General features: G+C 39.3%; 1 protein-coding gene across 5 annotated transcripts in view; it reads right to left on the bottom strand.

The window, feature by feature from the left end:
• The window catches only part of RPS6KA2 (ribosomal protein S6 kinase A2), a 296,264-nt gene that overhangs the window by 47,720 nt on the left and 227,220 nt on the right, over window positions 1–21,324 (bottom strand). For all 5 annotated transcript variants that reach the window (XM_061471390.1, XM_061471391.1, XM_061471389.1 and 2 more), the window contains exons 4-10: window positions 20,215–20,295; window positions 19,338–19,417; window positions 16,260–16,366; window positions 11,354–11,391; window positions 10,531–10,673; window positions 3,927–3,997; window positions 3,004–3,092 (exon numbers count right to left, since the gene is read on the bottom strand). In XM_061471390.1, coding sequence (XP_061327374.1) covers window positions 3,004–3,092; window positions 3,927–3,997; window positions 10,531–10,673; window positions 11,354–11,391; window positions 16,260–16,366; window positions 19,338–19,417; window positions 20,215–20,295 — 609 coding nt within the window. The remainder of the gene's footprint in view (window positions 1–3,003; window positions 3,093–3,926; window positions 3,998–10,530; window positions 10,674–11,353; window positions 11,392–16,259; window positions 16,367–19,337; window positions 19,418–20,214; window positions 20,296–21,324) is intronic.

Below are 21,324 nucleotides of genomic sequence, written 5' to 3'. Positions count from 1 at the left end.
TATCAATCTTTACTTCTGTTTGTTAAGATATCAAAATCAAATGGCAAGAAGCAAGATAGTAGTCAAAATAAAATGATTTTTGAAACTCGGGATCTTCCTCTTGCCAGCACTAAAAATGTTTTGGAACTAAATACAATTTCCAGATTTGCTAACTTCTGAAACAATGGCAGAAAACAAGTGTTTGAGCCATAATATACTTCATTTATTTTAGCACGCTTCATTATTTTTCCAAAGATTCTTCAAAACAGGATGTCTAAGCCTAATTTTATTTTAACCTCAGACTATTATTCCTTTCCCAGAAAAAGCTGAAATCCACAAAGTACAAGCAGTGCTTTTTTTCTACTGACTTCTGTTCAGTATTTAGGCCAACCACTTATGCATTGCTTTTTTTCATTACCAGCAAATCTATTTTCATTATCCCTTGTGCTGATTCTCAGTTAAACAGAGAGAGCGTTCAGAAGCTTTCCACTGCTACTCCTGAAATGTTAAGATCAATTTTTTTATTAGGTTTTTAGATTTTATTTCCTTGGATGTTTGTGTTACGAATAATCTCTTCATTTCTCCCAGACTTCCCAGTATTTCAATAAGCCTCAGGTTTAAAATCTTGACCCTCAGCAATTCTCCATTAAAAGGGAGATGATATGGGGGCTGGAATAGTCATGGCTAAAACTAAGTAACTTGCTTATTTTAGTGAGAAGCTTTCTGTTTAAGGATTGGTATCCAGAAACTCCCACTGACTTCACTGGAGCCCCTTTATGGATGGATAACAGCTTGTGAGAAGCCACAAAATGAGAATACCAATAATAATTAAAAAGCACCAATAAAAATAAAACCACAAAAAAACCCAAACAAAAAACAAACCAAGAGAGAGAGACAAGGAGGAAACAGCAGAAAGGAACAGAGGGAGGGAGTGGGAAAAGGTTTATATTTGCTGCAGCATCTTATTTTTCGTAACACAGATTAAACCTAGAAATTGCAAGACTCTGGTTTTCTCTAATGTCAAGCAAATTGCTTGAGAGCAATTGAAACCTGCTGAGAAAATCTGTTTTCTACTATCATCTGTACAGTGTATCACACTACAGGAGCTATCATTTAGCTCAAGAAGTAAAACCTATGGGAGGGCATTACCTGTGTGAGCTGTGTGGGCACTGCCCTAGGAGGAGAGGGGCTACAGGAGTATGCTGAGGAACTGGCTCTCCATGCCTGACCAGCCCTGAGGGAGGCTGGGTTGTCCCCTGGTCCCTGTTTGGAGCAAGGGTTGTCAGCTCCTGCTGTCCCCGGAAATCACAACAAGAAGCAACCTGCTCCATACTGTCCTTGTGCTCAGGAGCCAAGCTCTCTTGGAAAAAAGCTCAGTCACTGAGTCTGACCCCTGTGTAAGGCAGGGGCTCCAGCTGAATTGCTGCAGCCACGCAGGAAACACCCATGCTTCTAGAACATCATCCATTCACTAAAATGATGTCCGCTTACAGAGCAGAGGGCTGAAGCAGCCCACATGCTGCCCCACCTGAAGCAAGGGCGGATGCTCAAGGGCACAGAGCAGTGTCTATACTTCACATGTGTGCACACACAGGCGTGCCTGTCAGAAGCTGCAGAACCCACTGCTCATGCAGATGGTGACAGAAGTGGGCTGTCAGGCATCTCACACTATGCTGCCTGCCTGGCTGTTAATGCTGTGACTGCTACACAGGACCAAAAGCACCATGCAGCAGACCTTCAGCAGCACCGCCTTCAGTACCTGAGAAGTGAGCGTGGGTACTGCAAGAATGAAAGGGAGAAACCTCTCTTGCATCTCTTGCTCTTTCCACATCTCAGAATAAGCCATTTCCCAATACAGCTTTTTGCTTCTAACTTTACGTCTCCAATCTGAAATAACCTTACAAGAGTAAACAGCTGCAAAATAGAACAGCAAACTGCTCTTCACAAGTCTCAGTATTTAACCAGCCTATGTCATTCTCTAAAAGGCAAGTCATTTATTAGCTGACAAAACTCCCATACATGGCAATAACAGTAACTCACATATTTAAATATGACCCATCAGCTTTCTTCTAGTGCTACAGGTTACGGAGCTGAAGGTTTAAATTCCTGCTCCTAAAGTCAATTCCTGCTCCTAAGGTCACAAAAAATCATGAAGAGGTATTTAGGAAAAGTTTATCCCTTTCCTTCAGAAGCAAATGCTTCCCTTTGCATTCATCCGAAATGCAGAATATGAGGCTGTAGGGAAAAAAGAAACCTCCAAAATTTTTCACAGAAGTAGATACGATTTTTAAATGAAAAATAATAGTGTTATCACCTTTCATATGATTCACTTGATATGACTGTATCTATTTTTCTATGTAAAAACTGAAGAACAAATTTGCAATGAAAATCATGCACCTGATATTGCCCATGACCTCACCAAATAAAATTGATTTCTTAATAAAACTCCCAAACAAAGGTATGGATGGCATAAAATACATGATCCAATACATACTTCAAGTTTATCACAATTTGAATAGGCTTATTAACAAAGGGTGAAAGCACATTAGTAAGAAAGAAGATAATACATTTAGCATAGTAAAGCAGAAAGCCTATACAAATGTTCTCAGTAAACAGAATGAGACAGGATCAAAGCATATTTGAGAACGGGAGAGACTGCGTTTTGCTCCCTACCTCAGATTCGCAGCTAAATTGTACAGGTTTTAAAGATACCTGTTTCTCAGTTCTTTATATTATCATTTGCAACAGTTATCTTAAACCCTCATAAATGCTGGTGGTTTACTCTCCCTCTTTACCAAAAAAAGCAGAATATAAGCTAATACAGTGTTTTAAATTCCAATGGTTTGCCTCTGCTCTTTGTGAATTTCTTTACTAAGCTCAAGGGTCACTGTGCTCTGGGAAGGAATGCAAAATGCTACAAAATGAAGAAAATAACTATCAGGGAAGATGCACCGAGAGAAATGACCACCGCCTGACAAGGCAGGGCACATGTAAGCAATGTCCCATTCTAATGTATGTGCATACCTAATCTGTTGGAGGGGTTCCTTTTGAAGAGGGCTCGCAGCAGGCTCTGGGCTTCTATGCTCAAGAACTGTGGCATTCCCAGCTTGGCTCTGAAAGAACACAACACTTGAAAAGAAAATAGATTTTTCAAAGATTTTCTCCGTCCCACTGTGGTTTAAAAAGTGGAATTATAGCAGTCAGATGGGCAGACACATGACTGGCTACCAAAGGCTACCTAAGCATAATGCAATACAGAGTGAGCACCTGACCTTGCTCCATTGAAGCTAAAGACGGTTTTAATACTGGCTTCACGAGAGAAAGATCTAATGAATCTCACAATACCTTCTGCAACCTAAGTAGGTCATTTTCCTATAGTTTTTTTTTTTTTCTTCACTTTTTTAGCTTGCTGGAATGAATTTGGGAATCAAGAGGCATTTAAATAAAGAAAACTTCATGAAAATAATTATATTAAACCGCACATTCGTGAAAGAGAATAAAAGTTTGCCCTTGGTGATTTCATGCTACAGAGAAAATATGTAATACTGAGCAAAGCTAACCTTTAAATACTTATGTCTGCACTTAACATTAAATGAATAGGAAATTTGCAAAGGAAAAGATGTGAAATTTGGCAACAACAAAACATAAGATATCCTGCAGAAATCTGACTGTTCCCACTTGTGGATAATGATGTTGTTACAGAAAGTAAGATACAGTTCTTTTTTAAGACCTTCTCAGTAATTCACTTCCTACTATTTTTCTGAAGGCAATTTTAGAGCCACATGCAGGCATCAACTGTGTTCGCTGTACCAAATTCATGCCTTATGCATCTTTGAAAAATGCATTATGCATATTATTATTCTCTACCCTTCACATACTAAGGACTGACTGGCTGCCCAGAGAGTATAGTTAACTCATAGAAGAATGAAAGCAGTTTTGGTACTCACTTGAGAATGAGTGCCATCGTCTCCTTTCTGTCTTTTCCCTGGAAGGGTAACGATCCTGTCAGCATCTCAAACTGTGGAGTAACAACAAAATCGTAAATCAAATGAGCACTGAGGAGATCTGCATAGCGGATAGACACCACACCCACCTTCTCTTTACAAAACAACCAAAAACTTGAGGAAAAGAAATGGTCCAACTAGCTGTACTTCAGAAAAAGAATGACACAGGGAGTCTGGATTGTGCAGAACATGTAGGACCAACATGACTCTTTTGTTCAAAAGTGCTGTTGCAAACTGCTTACACTGACACTTGGGATCAAGTTTTGGTATGTACTGGAAGAAGTGTCATACGTGCTGTTTCCTCCAGCATCTGTTTTATGGCCAGTGCTGGAGATGAGATATTTTGGCTGGAGGGACCCTTAACCTGAATGAGTATGGCTATTCTTAGGTGTTTGGCATGGACTATGGTGCAAGGCAAATGGGTTGAACATGACACTCCCCATCGTTTTAGCTTGAGTTGCATCACCTTTTTTGATGGAATATTTGCACCACTTAAAGATGACAGTAATGTACTTTGCAGGAGAAACATGCACAAACCCTAAATTCTCAAAGCATCTGAGTGTGGTTTTTAATCTCCTGCTTTGGTTCCCTTGGCTGTATGTGATGGATTTTGCAAGTGTCGTGTTTAATTGAACCCAAATCTTAAAGTAAAACTCAGCAATCATCATCAATTATTTGCCTAACTCGCAAATGAAAACATCAATCAGTTACGGTTCCTTTGAAACAGATTAGTGCTTTCAGTAAATTTGACAGGGATTGTAACAGCAAAACCAAACCAACCAAAACAAACAAACAAAAAACCTCAGCAACTCCCCCCCCCCCCCCCCCCCCCCCAAACAAACAAACAAAAAACCCAGCCAAAGAAACTTGCATAATATGGATTCAATACCAGGTCTTTCACGCAGCTCTTGCTGCAGTGTTTCCTGTTGGTATGAGTGGCAGCTTCCCTAAGTGATGTTGAAGGTTATCCTTCACCAGATACAAAGACACCAAGAACATAATTCAGCCTGGGCACAAAGGAGGACAATGTCCATTGAGGGTAAGGAGAAGTGCTACTTTATGTCCATGTCTCTGGCTTTGGTCCTCTTCTACTGTAATAAGTACCTACTAATTAATATTCATTGCTGTAATTAAATACCTATTAAAGGCAGGACAGACTGTGCAATCCTTATGTAGTTTCTGTACATTATCATGTAAGTAGCTTCACTGCTCTCAGGAAGCATGCTTGTGCAAAATAAGGATCCTTTCATTACCAAAACCTATGTCAGATGACCCCACAGCCTGACTCTTCCCTTTTCCCAGATTAAGTATAGCCATACCGTAAGAAAAATGCAAGAAAACATAAAAAACCCCTGTAACTGTGAAACTGTTACACTATTCTGGGGATGAAGGCAGAAGTTTAGAAGCCAGATAACTAATTGACTAAAGCTAATTGAAGAATTAATCTGCATTAATAACAAATTACCTTAAGGCAATAAAGCAAATGGTAGAACCAAGAGAAAAAAAAAAGCAAACCACTTTTAAAAGTGTGTATGGCTAACGGGTATAAACAAAATTTGGAAAAAAACAAACGTGTTAACTCCTGCTTTGTCTAGGAGAGTCAAAGAATTGTTGCCTGGCACAGCTGGAGGAAATCAGCTCCCCTTCTAGAGAGAAACATAATGGGGGAGAATTTTAGAAACTGCCTAAATGACACTAGAGCTCAAGCACCATTTTCAAAGCAATTCTGACCTACTACAACCTTAGTCCTAAGGTTAACTGCACTTAGTTGTAAGTGTTCAGATATACTGGGGATAAGGAGCAGAGAACATTGCTTCTCAGGACAGCAGCAGAAGTGGTACGTATTGCATCAACCCCTCCTGATGATTTATTAAGAATTTTCGTTCAGGGTTAAGTACCCAATGTTCACTTATACTTGCTCATGTTACTTTGTCATAATAGATCTAATTTAACAGCACTAGCAATGACTGCTACAGCTTATTTATTTTGGCAGAAATGGGCTTGATGGTGCTGATGCGGATGATATAGATGATACAGATATAAGCCACTGTTTGGTCAGTGACTACATGGGAAAAGATGACTGTAGTTCTCACCCACCACGGTATCACAGAAAGACCTGTAAATGCACTGTGGCTGCAAGAGGCCAAGAAAACTGAAGGCAAGAAATTCAGATAGTGTCCAAAAGAGAAACAAGGAATGAAAACAGAAATGTAAGTTGCAAGAGGGAACAGGCAAAATGACGGTTCTGGAGGTTGCAGAGAATATTTACTGCGCTGCTTTAATGGTTAGCACTTTGTTACCACATGTCTACAATTACACAGGTCTAATGTTGAGATTAATTCAGAAGAAATGCACTTAACATCAATATGTAAAATGAAAGGCAGCTGCACGAGTTAAATGTACCAGAGCTTTTTACTTCAAGAAACTCAACTAAGAAGCAGCTGAAAGAAAGCATTGGTTTCTCAGTTGCAGTCCTGATTAAATCTGTTGTAGGTTAAAATGAAAGAACAAGACTGAAACAAAAATTAAATTAAAACAGTTAATCTCATCAGTTAAAGATACCACTTTACTGCACAACAACCTGTTTTCCTGCTAATTTTTGCAAAAAAATCAAAAATCTTGCTAAACCTAAACATGCAAAGAACTCTGTATTTATGTGCAAGGGTGTTAACAGCAAGTTGTATGTGTCACAGCAGGTTGAAGAGGAGCTGAGCCTAGGTGTGAAGAAACACTGTAGTATTTTTGGTTATTAGAGCAGACCATATAGTTTTGCTGGGAGACTTCAGTTTTCACCCTCCCCTCTTCCCCATCTGTATAAACCATCTGTTTGCTGCTTGCCTCACAATGATTTTGCTTCCTGGGTATTCTGGAGGGCCACTTTCTATTAGCTAGCATTTTAGAAGGCTGTGCTTCCCTCCATCCTTGACTTGCGTTCTGTACCGGTATTCAGCAAGAAAGGCACCACTTACACATTCACTACATTGCTGACAAGTATAAACAGATTTCTTTTTATTTGGGACTACCTACTGAGTCACCACACTCCTTTTTTCTTTAATTATATTTCCCTCTGCTCACAAAGCGTACAGTGTTTTCTTCCCAAACTGAAACAGACTCAACTTCCATGAGATCTGTGGCCTGGTAAATCACCCAATATGATGAACTACAGAACCAATGCTTTGGGAGGTCTTGCAAGAGACATGTTATGGTATATATATGCATTTTATATTGTGCAGACCAGTTTATGTGGGCTCAGAGATGGTAGTGTGGGCATCAAGACTCTTGCAGCACAGCTGAAAAGGTATTAGTCATGTACGCAACTTTCTGACAATTTAAGTCAATCGCTTATTCATGCAGATCTTTTGATGTAAAGCTTTTATAGAATATTTCCTATCCAAAATCTCCAATGCAATGAGTAAGATGGAGGAAGGTATAAAATGAAACCTGCCTGGTCTTGACAAACCACATAAAATCATCAGCACAACATTTTATGTGGGTCCCAGCAGTCATCACCACATCTTAAAGGAGAGGCAGGTACTGTCTTCTAGGATACTTGGAAAGGGTGAATTTCAACATTTGTATAACTATATCTACTGACACATACTAAGCTACCAGTATATGAATAGAGTATATAATAGTTTTAGTGCATAATAATTAATAAAATAATTCATAACATAATTGATATGTCAAGACCAGAATTTAGTCTTTTTCAGACAACTTTGCTTTGATACTAATAAATACAAAATGCCACACTTCAGGTTGCCTTCAAAGATCATTTACTTTGATTTTAGCCTGTGCCCTAGTTAATGCAGGTTGGCAAAGACCCACTAGCACAACCTAACTTCACACTGTAGCATCAACGTCTCTTCACACAACAGACCGGACAAGAGAGTGTTTGGTTGTTCTTCTGATCTGATGTCTAGTTTCCAGGCCATTTTAACACTATCTAATACATTCCCTCTTGTAATCAAAATTTTAGGTATGAAAATTACACTATCACATTCACTTCCCTTGAATCTATGCATATTTCACCAAATGATACATTTTCTTTGTACATTTCATACTGCAAATTGCTTAGAGAGAAATGCTAACAATTCATTTGGATACCATTTAATTCTCTTCAGTTTTTCAGACTGGCAAAAAAAGAGCTTCCCTAATAGAACATACAAGTGACAGACCAAGAAAAACAAGGAGAAATTAGCAGAGTGAAAGACAGCATTGCAAAATCCTCCCACACTTTAGTGTATGGAAATACTCCTTTTCTGTCCCAACCAGTTAATCGTTAAAAAGGAAAAAAAGATTGAACTTATTAGAGCTATTTTTCTCTAAGATGTCTGGTAGCATTCAAAGGCTTAAAGCATCCGCTTACAGTTAAAAAGCTTTCACTCTAACTCATCTCCTTTTATATGGATTCTTATCTTTTCTGATACATCATATCCCTGTGGGAGGGGGTGAAAAGAGACAGAGGAAAAAGAAACCCTAGCAAAAAAACAGGGGGGTAAGGGCTGAAATCATTAGCAGGTGAAAGAAAAACAGTCTATACACCAAATACACCATCAATTAACTGGAGACCATTAGTTTTCACATTGCTTCATAACCTTACTTTGGTGACACCAGTTGTCTACTTTTGGGTAAAAAAAATTAAATATACTCTATGGATTGGGGCATGTAGGATAATATATAGCTACCTAAAATAGCTTCCATATGACATGAAATGGAGCTGTATTCAAAGAGCACATTGCTACATTAATTTATGCTTCCACCCTGGTTCTGCAGGGGAGCCGCGGTGAGGCGCAATGTGAGCCACAGCGGCAGTGCCTGTTAGTGGCCTTGCATCGAACATTTGGGTAGACATACAGCTTGTACACTTTGAGAGAGAGCAGCAGCACCTGTGTTACCTGAATATCCTTGTAAGAGTAATAAATGCATGGTGTCTAAGCTCAAGGGGCAGTGCTATGCTTGACAGAACAACTCTAAAGAAGTCATATAGCTTTTAAAAAACCACTGTGTCACAAACCAACTTCTTGATCTTCCGTTTGTCCTCCTCAGCAACAATGGCAGCACACTCTGAAGAGGTGTAGGAGGAACCAGGTTAGCGGCCAAACAACTGATTTTAGATGGCTGGCTTGAGGAGAGCTCAAACCTCTCTGAAAAACTTTCCTGACACTTCATCCCAGTGTCCAATACTACAGCACTCACGAGGATGTTACTGGGTTCTTACTAGCCAAGCAGCTCCACTGTAGTAAGGTATCTCTTGCTGAACTCTTCTTAGGAAGTGTTTTCCAGGGCCTCACTTCTTAAGCAGGAAGGAGCCGAAGCAGCTCCTTTCTCTTTGTGGTGCTTTCCCCTGTGATGTGCTCATAGATGGTATAGGTATCAATTAATTTCCCCTGCAAAACTGTATCAAATACTATACTATAACAGAGACACAAGAGATCCACTTCATTTACTTTGTTTTGTAAAAGATGCCTATCTCATCAAATAAAATACCAGATTAATCAAGCATGACTGATTTTTTGTAAATTCATACTGCATTTTAGCTAAATTTTCATCGAGTTTTCATGCATAAAGAATGAATTTGCAGTGTCTCATACTGATTCCATTTAAACTACCTCCAGAACAGCTTGCGACTCATAAAGGTTAAGCAACAGTGGGGAAAAAATGCAAATTTTGTATAGTTAATCCAATGTAAAGACATGTAAGAAAAAGATGGATTCCTAGCTATTCCTCTGCGTCAGTCGATACAATTGTGTCTGTTTCTACATAGTTTTAAAATCAGCCTCAGCATGCACTGAGGACAAAAGCAAACATCCCAAACTAGTCATAATCAAGACATAGCAAAATAGTACAGAAGAAGAAAGGAGGATGACATGGTGCTTGTATGTATTTGTTTTCTGTTCTCACCAGGAGAAAAGAGAGGTTTGTCAGTCACAGTTTCCCACCAACTAATGAGACTACAGGAGACCCACTACTAGTTCAAAAATTATCTGACTCTTATTAGTGGAGCAAGAGTCATCAATGCTGATGTGAAGACAGATGAATGGCAGAAGAATCACTGAGGTCCTGTGAAATATTTGGAGTGCTGTCTAAGATATGGCCCTTTAAATTTATATTTTGTAGAAGAAAAGAGTAAATTTCTAGGTTTCTCTAACATCTGAAAATTCTCTAAAATCTGAAAATTGCTGCTTGGGAAATTGTTTCCTAATAGGAACCAGGTTGGCAACTCGGTGGGTGTTTGTTCTGAAATGCTTGTGTTCTTCTGAGCTTTCCCTACCGTGTTTCTGTGCAGTAGAAATATTTATGGCTCATGGTAACCAACTGAGACAAACAACTGTAAGAAGGAAGAGAGACAATCTGGGGCCAAATGCTACCTTATTTACTGCCCGGAGCAGCTGGTTTGCTATCACTGGTGCAACAAAAATGACCAAGCAATCATTACACATCTACTTTTCTATCAACCCTTAATTGCTGAAAGCAGTACTTTTTATCTGAGGGATCTGATCACTCTTACAGCCACCCCCCCAACAAATAAACACAACTTTTCCACTACCATGAGGACGCCGAAAGACCACCAGTCAGCACTCTGTGTGTGTCCTCGTCGGTTGACCACCTCCGGGGCCATGTACTCTATTGTCCCACAGAATGAGTATGCTCTCTTGTCATGGTCGATGGCTTCTTTACTTAGACCAAAATCTAAACAAATTGTAACAAAAAAAGACTTGTCAGGTCTATAAGAATGATTATTTAAGCTTTTACTCACTTAAACTGTTCAAACAAATCACACCAAGTAGCCAACGAAGCACTCTCTGTGTGCAAAAATGGCACAGACGTGTCTGTGCTGAAGCTGGGCTGATACGGAGGGCCTGGGTGGCATTTTAATACATTCTCAAAATAGGTTTATCATTTTCTCTGCTCGGAATGAGATTCTGGCCCAAAGAAGAAGAGAGAGTTTAAATAAGCAGAGATACCCAGCTCAGATTTGGTGAAGATAATGCTGGTAAGGATTTTGCTTAGATAACCAAAGCATTAGAAATAATAATTCTAATGGGATGCCTTTCCAGGTGTTCTCTGCACAGCTACAATTCAGATAACTTAATCTAGACTAAGCAGACATATTGAAGCATCCTTCCATCCACAGTGGTAAGCAGCCAAGCCTGCATACTTCAAGAGTACAATCTTGCCAAGAAAACACTGCATTCTCCATGTGCTATGCAGCATGGGTGCTTGACAAATTGCCAGAGAAGTCCAACACTCAAACTCTTCTGGCTTCTGAATTCTTGTAAGGAAACTCTTTCCAAGCAAAGACTAAGATGCATGGAACATACTGCAGAAAAAAAAATCATCTTAGAGACATGAAGTTTTTCCTCACATACCTGTTATCTTAATGTGGCCCTCTTCATCAAGAAGAATGCTGTAAAGCAAAAAAGTTCATTCATTAGGCAGGCACAGAGTGCAGTTAACAAACATGAATAGAACATGCTTAAAACAGATAAGGAAATACGCAAATGCATGTGTAAACAAACCCTCAGTGGATTATATGCCTCTAGAAAGAAAAATGATACTCAAAGGTCTGTCTAGTCTCATGGCTGAAGCATGCATGGCTTGCAGCAGTTGCATGGAGAGACTCCTTAATCCATAGCATGCTCAGGGCAGGCATGCAAGCTGAGCTCAGAATGAACAGAGTGTTCAAAGCACACAGCTGCAGAATATCTGCTTCCAGCAGGAGAAGAAGTTGCAGGTTTTCTCTTCTTCTCATAATAATAAAGGTAAGCACACAAATAATTGCTTGGACTCACTGGAACTGAAATTAACTGCACAGGTAGTCAGGTTCATGCTGAAGTAATAAAAGTGATCACAGAGTACAATGACTAGTCACAGCGTAACTGCATGAATCTTAGCTCCTGCTAACTTATTCTGCCTGGAAGCATAAATGAAAATTCAGCCTGGAAGCTAAATTCAAGAGTTCTCACATTTGCCACCTGCCAATGTATTTTATTCTCACAAAGACACTCTAACATTTCTCTGAGAAAAATTACTGTAGTTCACAAAAATTGCCATTTTTTATTGAAACAAGAGAGAACACTGACACCAAAAAATTATGATTTTTTGGGGGGGTAATTTTTCTGCTTATAAATACCAACAGTAATGAGGGTGGTGTTTCTTCAGTTCTAGTTAGATTTAGTGTATTTCTCTTTTCAAAATGGTCTAGCAAGGTGTCAGCTATTTTTATATTCCCCTTCTCCTAGAGAGTCGCTTTAATCCAATTATTCAAGAAGAAAATATGACAGAAGTGAAACAAACACATTGGGCTATACTTTGTGAAAGGCTGTCTCTGTACCGAAACATATTTGAAAAGAGATGATCTTCTGTCATTCATTTGTGTGCTTAGAACATACTGTTATTGTGTAATTCATCAAAGGCCAGCAGTTGAGTCACTACTACGTGTTGGATAATTAAAGCTATTCCTTTTTGATAAATCATCTTTACTTCTATTCTTTCTCTCCAGCGTTCTTGAAGTTGTAGCCTATAACAGGCATGTTTAAATTCATTACTGTGACTGCAATCCGTAAGCAAGAGGCTTGTGCTCCAGAAAAGCACAGAACAGAACACCTGCCAGTGCGGAGGTGAGCTTGAACGTATGAACTCCACAGACCTGACTTTGGAAAAACAGCAAGGGAGAGTACAGCTCACAGAAATAACCCAACATTTTGCCCCACACCTGGAAAATCCCTATGAATAGCAATGCAATTCAACGGTTGTGGGGTTTTCCCCAGAAACATTGGTTTTATATTTCATAGAATCATAGAGTAGTTAGGGTTGGAAATGACCTTAAGATATAGATTTCCTATTGAAAATCCGTGCTGCTTTTCTATGTATACAATACATGTCTTTTCATACCTTTACCGTCATCAGAGTGTTCATACCTTACCCTCACTGAAGGTATGGAGCAATACCAGCACAGTTATCAGATGGATAATAACTGTCTTAGGTTAAGTCAGCCAGCAGCATATAAGTCTTTCTCACACTCAGTGTTTGCATGAACAGCAACATAAATGGGTCCTGGTTTCCTAAGGGTGTTTATCCTACACACATACACACACACACATATACATATATCCCTCCTCTGTCTCATTTTCCCTTACCACCCTTACACAGTGCCCTCAGCTGCCTGCAGTTTCCCCTGTGGCCCCTGGCAGCACCGTTTGAACAGCTGGGTGTTTCCATGTTTGCCATCTACCAACACATATAACGCCACAATTATGAACTGAAAATTACATTTCACATAAAAGAAAACAATATGCTAGCAGTGAGAAGGTAACTGTTGCACTGAATTAGCTTAGAGTGACATTAAGAAGCAAAGAACAATGTACCTGCGTCTAAGCATTCAAATTACAACAGACAAATAGTTTTCCTTTGACTGTAGAAACAAACATTATCCAATCACACTTTGTCTTCTCCTTTTATCTTTATTGTTTTACAATTCTTTTTTATCCCACACTGCCTGTAGTAGAAGTTCTATTGTGACAATTACTTTAGCTATGGTTTGCAGGATCAACTAATCTGAAAGAAACTAATATTATTTTGCAGAAGGGAAAAAATAGAAGTTGTTAATGTGATTCAGGCTATCTTTCCTCTAAACCAAATTTTGAGATTATAAAAAACATAAGTAGTAGACTACTTTTAAATCTTAAATGTAATCCCATTGAGTGATAGCCTCTCACTGTGAGAATTTTCCATTTTATTTGCTCAGTTTAAGGCTTTTACAGGATACTGTCATTGCCAACCAGTTCTTTGTTTCAAAACAGTAACAACATTTTAGCCTCAGGATCATCCCAGAAATCTTCAAACTGCTTTTACTGACCTGCTGTCCTAAGCATGACTACACACAGACTTTGCATTTATAAAGCTATTTTTGAAAGATATGGTTTTCAGTAAAATAGATTACTTGATTTATCCCCAGGTACAAACTTGAGGTATACCAGTCTGGGTCACTCCCTTTCCTGTACAACTGCTATATTCATGTAAACTAATTTTATACTATGAAAATTGTATCCAGATTCAACCGCATCACTGGTATCTATTTAACTGTACATCAAACACCATAAACCATACACTCAAAAGTTAGGAGATACAAGCACAAGGGCTGCCACCTTAACTTCACACAGTGATCTCACTTTATAAATGTATTTTAGTTACATGATGATAGTTTTTGTTTTCTTCCAGAGAAAGAACAGGTAATACCCATGGATTTTAGCAGAGTAGCACAGTGAGGGGGACAGCTAGCTGCTCTCAGCTTAGACACAAATGCCCAGAGAGCTGGATTCCATTTATTCCTTTTCAACTCTAAACCTAGAGTATGTTCCTTTTCAACATGCTTCTGTGTAACAATGGTAAATCAATGTCACCTTCCTTTCTTGGGTGAGCTCTAATTTCTCAATTCACTGATCCTTGATTTGAGGCACTGCAGCTTGGTCTGAAGAAATTTTAAGTGCTCTCACTTGCAATTGAAGTCAGTGAAAGATGTGCTTTGAAACAGAAAGTGACACTCAATTCTAAGAACGCTAAAAATCAGGTTCTCCGTATCTCTAACACAGTGAAAAGTTTTGACATGCACTTATTTTTCTCCTTGGTTTCTAACTCCTCCTAAAGCAAAAAATTATGGCATTTGCCTATAAATGAAACAGCACTGTGACTTACAGTTCAATATACAGGCTCTTATTTGGACACCTTCTAATAGCAGCTTCATGTATCACGTGTTAGCTTGAAAAACAGCTTCATCTAACTCCAGAAAGAAAAGTATTGCATGATTCAGACTAATGCTCACTAGAAACAAGGTTTGAAGCTCAAAACCTATAATCAGCATTATTCTATAACGTACATGTTCGTTGACGCTGACCAAATAAAGCAGCAATTCAGAATGAAGTTGAAACTGAAGAGCTGCTGGTAGACAATGAAGCAGCATGTGGCAGTGGCAGCTATAGTGTGACTGCTCCTTACCTGCCTTTCATACTAGCAGCAAACTGTCAACTTTCTCCCTCCAGTTGTTCAATCTGCAGGAGGACTTCCTGTATTTGCCAAAGACTCTCTTTTTCAGTTTTGGTTGCATAAACAAGACTGGGAATTTCAGTTACCTGCGACAGGGTCTTGAGCCCAAAGGACTCTCGCTACATACATCTATATGAATTCATATAGTACTACTACTATTATTTTTGTAACCAAAACATACAACTGAATTTAAAGTTTAAATCAGATAGTACTGTGCTACAGAAAAATCTCCTCCCCTTCAAATTCTCACCTACAAAGTCCACCTTCCATCATTTTTGGTCTCTTTATCCATGAGCATGAAAGCAATAGCACTCCATTGCAAAGAAAGAGCTGCATATTTTTTAATTTCATGTCATAGAAGGAAAAGGCTGCTCTGCTGTTAAACTTCGGAAGTGTAAGCAACAGCCAAACAGACTGCCCCCAGTGGTCATCTTTTTTAAATGACAGCAAACATTACATTAAAAAGGCTGGTAACTTCGAAATGCTGTAGCCTGTTTTATTTGAGCTGACACAGAAGATGCAGGCAAAGAACCAGGCAAGCGGCATGAAATAAAAACAGTATCACGTCACTCCGAGTGATAGCACTGAGAGTGTCATTTAGTCTACTGATGTACTGCAAATAAATCAGAGAAAGAAAAGTGCTCCATAACAGCACATTAGGAGTAGAAAACAGCTGCAAATACAAGGGAGAAGAATTATTGGGAAAATATTTTGGATCATTAATATTAATACTGAAGTGGTTTTAAAATCCCAATAATCACGTGCCTCATGAGCTAATATGCACACTAATTTTCAGAGATGCTCATTTAGGAATGGCTACAATAAAACCGAATGGTGCCATGACACATTTTGTATGAGCTGAAAGCGCAGCTGCTTTGAGGCATTGTACCGAAGCAAGGGGAAGGCCAGATTAAATGCTACAAATGGAGAACAGTGGCAGTGAAGTCAAAGGCACAAAAATCTGAATGCCACGCTGAGATAATTCACTAAACTGAAGGCCAGGCACACAGAGGTCCAATCATACTGGAGCACAGTCAAAATATTTTGCCTCATGCTAAAAAAATATGATAGGAAGACCCTACTGCTCATGGTGAGGGTCTTCAAGTAAAGTCTTACATATAAGAAGGAAGGCATAGCCTCTGGCACCTTCTGACTTACTCGTGTGACAAGGAGCAGAAACGACCTAAAAGCCCACGTATGTATGTTTTGGTTCACTCTTTCTTATTAACTTACTTTTCTGGTTTTAGATCCCTGTAAATAATTCCAAGACCATGGAGATGGTCTAATGCCAAGGCCAGCTCAGCTAAGTAGAACTTGACATCCTCTTCTGTAAACATCACCTAGAGAGAAGGAAGAGAACACATCTATTTACCGGACAGTGGTGAGCTGGCTTACATTAAACAGCATGGAGAAGGAATTATCTAAGTCAGGAATGCAGGAAGGACCATCGTACCAGGTTCAATTTTCCACAATTTGTCTGAGCTCACATTAACAATTCTTACCAGATTTTCCATATAAAACAAAACGTAATCTGTCGAGTAACTCTGTTCCTTAAAACATGCTGCTTTCATTCATCTATTTGATCTGTTTACATGACACCATGTTGTAATAATATGAACATGGTTCTAACGCTGCAGCCTTTGGAAATGAATGGCAAAATTCAATACATTCATTGCAGCTCTTATTTCTTTCATATCTCTTAATTTGCTAAAATCTTGGCATTTGGCTCCCAAATTCTCATGAAATAACACAGTGCAACCCCTTCGGGAAATGAAATGCTTCCAAATCTAAGCATGAAGAGACTCAAGAAATGGATTTAAAAACCCATGCATTGAGAGTTCAAGGAATCTCAGTGCAGATAACCTAAGCAGGGCTGCGCTGTCTAACATTGAGGATCTGATGAGATCTAAACTGAGGGCAGCTTTCCTTTCTATAGCAGATATGGATACTCCTAACACTGAACGCTCTGTTTTAGGTGGTAAGAAACTTCTGTAATTGAGAAAACACCAAGCTCAGGAAAACTCAGATGGCAAGAAACCCCTTTGGTTCAATTTTCATTATATCCCAGATGTTCTCTTTAATTAAATTTCAATACATACAACGATAATAATGAAGAAAGAGAAGCTGGTATATTGGATACACAAGTGTGAATACTGTGTATGACAGAAGTAAAATGAGTCAGCTCAACACAAATTTAGATGTCATGTAAATTTAAGTACCTACAATAGACGTTGCTGAGCTTGTTTTTAAAATTAAGTATCTGGTCTTGAATGCTCTGAGAAGCTGCAGGGGGCTGAGAGCAAAAAGACAGTATTCAGAGAACAGATGTCACATTATTTAATTAAGTCTATCACTCCAAAGGCTAGAAAGGAAAAGGATACAACAGCAAAACCTCTGACTAAAAATATAATTGGACTGAACGTAAAAACTGCATTAATTATCAAAATAAATTTGAATTGTTCATAAGGTTCAACATAAATGTAGGCAAGAAGTGAAGTCAACAGAATCAGGGGAAAACTAATCTATACAGATACATCTAGGTAAAGTCAGATGTCTCAGAAAAAAAAAGCAGGAGAGAGATAATGCTGTAGTATATGGGATCTGATTGAAAGTCCACTGAAATCAACACCATAAGTAACAAATTTCAAGCAGACCAAGTTTTCCCATATTTTTTTCCCTTGTGATACCTTCACACTAAACAGCTGCAAAGTATAGGTACACAGCATGAGCTGCAATCACTGAAAAAAGATGTAAAAGGACTGTAAAGTTAAGAGGACTCATTCTTCATAGTATAAAGAAGAGAACTTGGTGCATTGCATTAGAAAAGCTTTGGGAAAAATGTGAAATTTTAAAGGAGTACAAAATCTCAGCTGTTCTCTTTCACTTTTAAGTTTCCTGACTGTGCAGAACGGGTAACTGCCCTTTGTAGGTAAGAGTCACTTCTCTCTTCTTCCATGAAACAGGAAAGCCCCTTGCTAAGACAGCACGCTGCCTCGTTAACAAAGCCTGATTTCATGACAAAACAGCACAAGGATATTTTCAAGTTCATTAATCTTTTTCCTCCTGTTAAAAAACAACTGATACCTTGTACTGCGTATCAATTACTTGGCAGTGTAATAAGCCTGTTGCTAACGTCTGATTGCGTTAGCAACAAGCCTTGAAAGCAAATACTTGGGATCCTCCCCAAGCTGTGGTGCACACAGCAGACTGTAGCATGTCACCAAACTAGGAATAAGATGTGGGGGAAAAAAGTCAGGGAACTTTTGAATAAAAGCACTGTTTCACAGCTTTTTTAGTCCACCAGTAACTCCACAGATCAAGGAGAGCTAACATAGCTGCCCCCTGAGATGGCATTTGAAAGGCCCCTACCTTATCTGTAAAGATTGTGTGTTAGGTGGTTGCTTGCACCACTGCCTCCACACCCTAGAAAGAGATCAAGGGCTAGGGACATCATGTTAGAGACAGAGAACGCTGGGGCACAACCAAGCCCCAGGGTGGCAGGCATCCTCCCTGGAGCCTTCTGCACTGCCTGCAGGGCCCTCTCTGAGGCTAAGTGCAGGAGGATGCGCTGCTTCAAACAATGACAGTCAAGTGCTAAATGAAGCTAGAAACCCTACCACTGCCACTCTCTTAAGGCATTAGCAAGACTTAAGTTTGCACTGTTTTCTGGCTGCCTCCTTCTCCAGCAGCAGCACCTCCAGAGGCAGGAGCTGCAGAGGACAAGGAAGGGATGGGAGCCAAGGGAGGTGATGGAAGCAGCGGCTGTCCTCAGGCATGAAGGAGGAGAGCAGGTGAGGGCTGTGACAGTCACCCTTCAAGCCCCAGCCAGCATGGTGCGTGGCCTCTAACCTGCTCCCAGCAGCTGCTGCAGGAGACGGCTCCTCTGCTGCTCACTGGCTGACACTGCTGTTAGCATACTTGCTGGAGAGGTCAGCCCTAGCCTACAGCCTTCTCTCCTTTCTGCTGGCAGTTGTGTTTTTCCAGTGGTTTTGTCCCTATCTCCAGGGCAAAATGTACTGGGGATTGATTTCTCTGACTGCTTCTCATCACGTGCAAGATATATTTTGCAAGCAATGAGTTTGGAGCTATTTCGCTATGGGGATGTCTTATTAGTAGCACAGTTTTCTGCAACAGTGATGCTTAAATGCTATCTGCTGCATTACCTATGGCATAATTTAAATACAATTATTATGAACCTCTTAAAGATGCAAGATGATAACATTCTATTACATATATATTGCATCAACTTAACCAAAGTTCTGGAAATCCAGGAGAGTCTTTCATTTCTAAGTTAAAAATCTACTGGCTTACCTCTTTGGAGAGTCTTGTGAAAAGGTCCCCTCCCCGCAGGAAATCTAGTATTAGATACAATTTTCCCTCTGTTTGAAATGCTGCATTAGAAAAGGATGGAGAGGTTGAAAGCTTGAATCATGATAAAGGTCTCCAAAATATGAATTGTGTTGACTAGCAGCATATCATGCATGACATTAGCTTCCCTGTCATTTCAGCAGTTTGGGAGCAGAAAATTTCTGTATAGAACTAAGCAATCAAGCTTAGGCTATGGGAATAATGGTATCAGTTGAGAGACAATACATTACTTATATATTAATTTCCATGCTAAGCACCTATGAATTAATATTGCTTTCCACTGCACAAGGAACCAGGAGTCGCTAATGGCTAGGCATAGAGAGAAGCTCCCAGCCTTGTGCAAGAGGAGGGCCTATCCAAAATGTCCTCAGAAGACCCTTTACAGTAATAAGGGGGCTCCTCGGGAGGCTGAGGAGGCAGAAGGAGGCAACTCCAGCAAGACACCACATTCATGTACAAATATACACAAATTTGGACTGGTGCTGATTATTAAAACCAGATTTTATTTAGATTCACTAGCTTTCTAAGAGATACCTGACAGCAGGTGAGGGGGTTGGCAGATGTATACTCGCCAGCTACCACACCAACACTACCTACCACATCAGACTTTATGACAAACATATTTTAATGGAGGAATGGCTAAAACTTACTTATACTGAAATTCTTCAGCAAAAATTAAGAATTTCACACAGGTAGCCTCTATGACTTTGTTAGACAGTCATAAGTAGGCAGGGGGTATCTGTATGAAATTATAACACATCTAGTCACAATTCCCAGACCAATTTAAGAACGAACATGAACTATATTTTATTATAGTTACCATAATGAAGCTTGACTATGAAAGGATGATTCACTTCTGCCAAAATATCTCTCTCCATTTTTGATCGTACCCGGTCCCGAACTACAAAAAAAGAACAGCAAGAACAGCGACATATTAAGATTCAGAATGGTCACTAGGTATGGTACTGGAATGAGGTTCAAGTGAATTGGATTCTGCTTCTCACTTTGCTGATGGCTCATGGTGTGGCCTTTGACAAATCACATCTCTCTAGTGCCCCCTCTTTCTGCCCGTCTTGTCTGTGTACTAAAAGTAAGCTCTTCAGGAAGGCATCACATCTTCCTCTGTAGAGAACTGCCCTAACTAAAAGGACTACAGCATTACAAACAATAGGAAAGTGATCGTGCTTTGCAGAAGAGAAAGTTAATGTGAAAATAAAAACTACATAAAATTCATAACTCTTTGTCATTTAAGTAGAATGTACCAGTCTCAGAGCTCATCTGGTTAACCTTGTGGAAATTAACTTCCTGTATTGTGCTGATGCTAGCAGCGTTTATGAGATATCACTGAACAGCACTCTCTGGAAGTGATTTATATAAATTTTTCTTTCTATAAACATTTTAAGCTTCAAATAAACCATCCAAACAATAAGTGATAAAGAGGCTCATTAAAAACAGTAAAAAAGTATTTTTATGTATAGAGATAAATAACCTTTTGCCAGCAATAAGAAAAACACTTTTTGTAGTTGAGGTGAATAGGGAGTAAGAGAGTAAGACACAGAGTTACGGGGTGAGCTGAGTTCAAACTAATCAAAACTGACACTAAAGATTTCATAGCAAAAACATTTAGCAGAATGTTCAGACATTGTGGATGAGTCAAGTTCCCCCATTATCAGCTCTTGATCTTACAGATTCATTTTTCAGTCAATCAGAATTTTACTAATTCCATAATGAAAGTATTGAAATTTTCTTTCCCTGTGTAACACAATGCCAATACCCTTTTAAGGTGAAAGCTACAAGGACTGCTATTCAACTATTTCAGGTGGTAAAGCCAGAGATCTCAAGTGAGATTCTGTCATCGCCTTTCATGTGTTGCGGAGCTGCTGAGAAGCTGAGTACTCTCGGCACCCAAGTAATGAACACGCTGTAATTA

The sequence above is a fragment of the Pezoporus flaviventris genome, unplaced genomic scaffold (assembly GCF_033815535.1).
Source record: "Pezoporus flaviventris isolate CSIRO_AGI_PZ_B2104156 unplaced genomic scaffold, CSIRO_AGI_Pfla_v1 ptg000066l, whole genome shotgun sequence".
Classification (NCBI taxonomy): Eukaryota; Metazoa; Chordata; class Aves; order Psittaciformes; family Psittacidae; genus Pezoporus; species Pezoporus flaviventris.
This window is presented reverse-complemented; position numbering and strand designations above follow the sequence as displayed.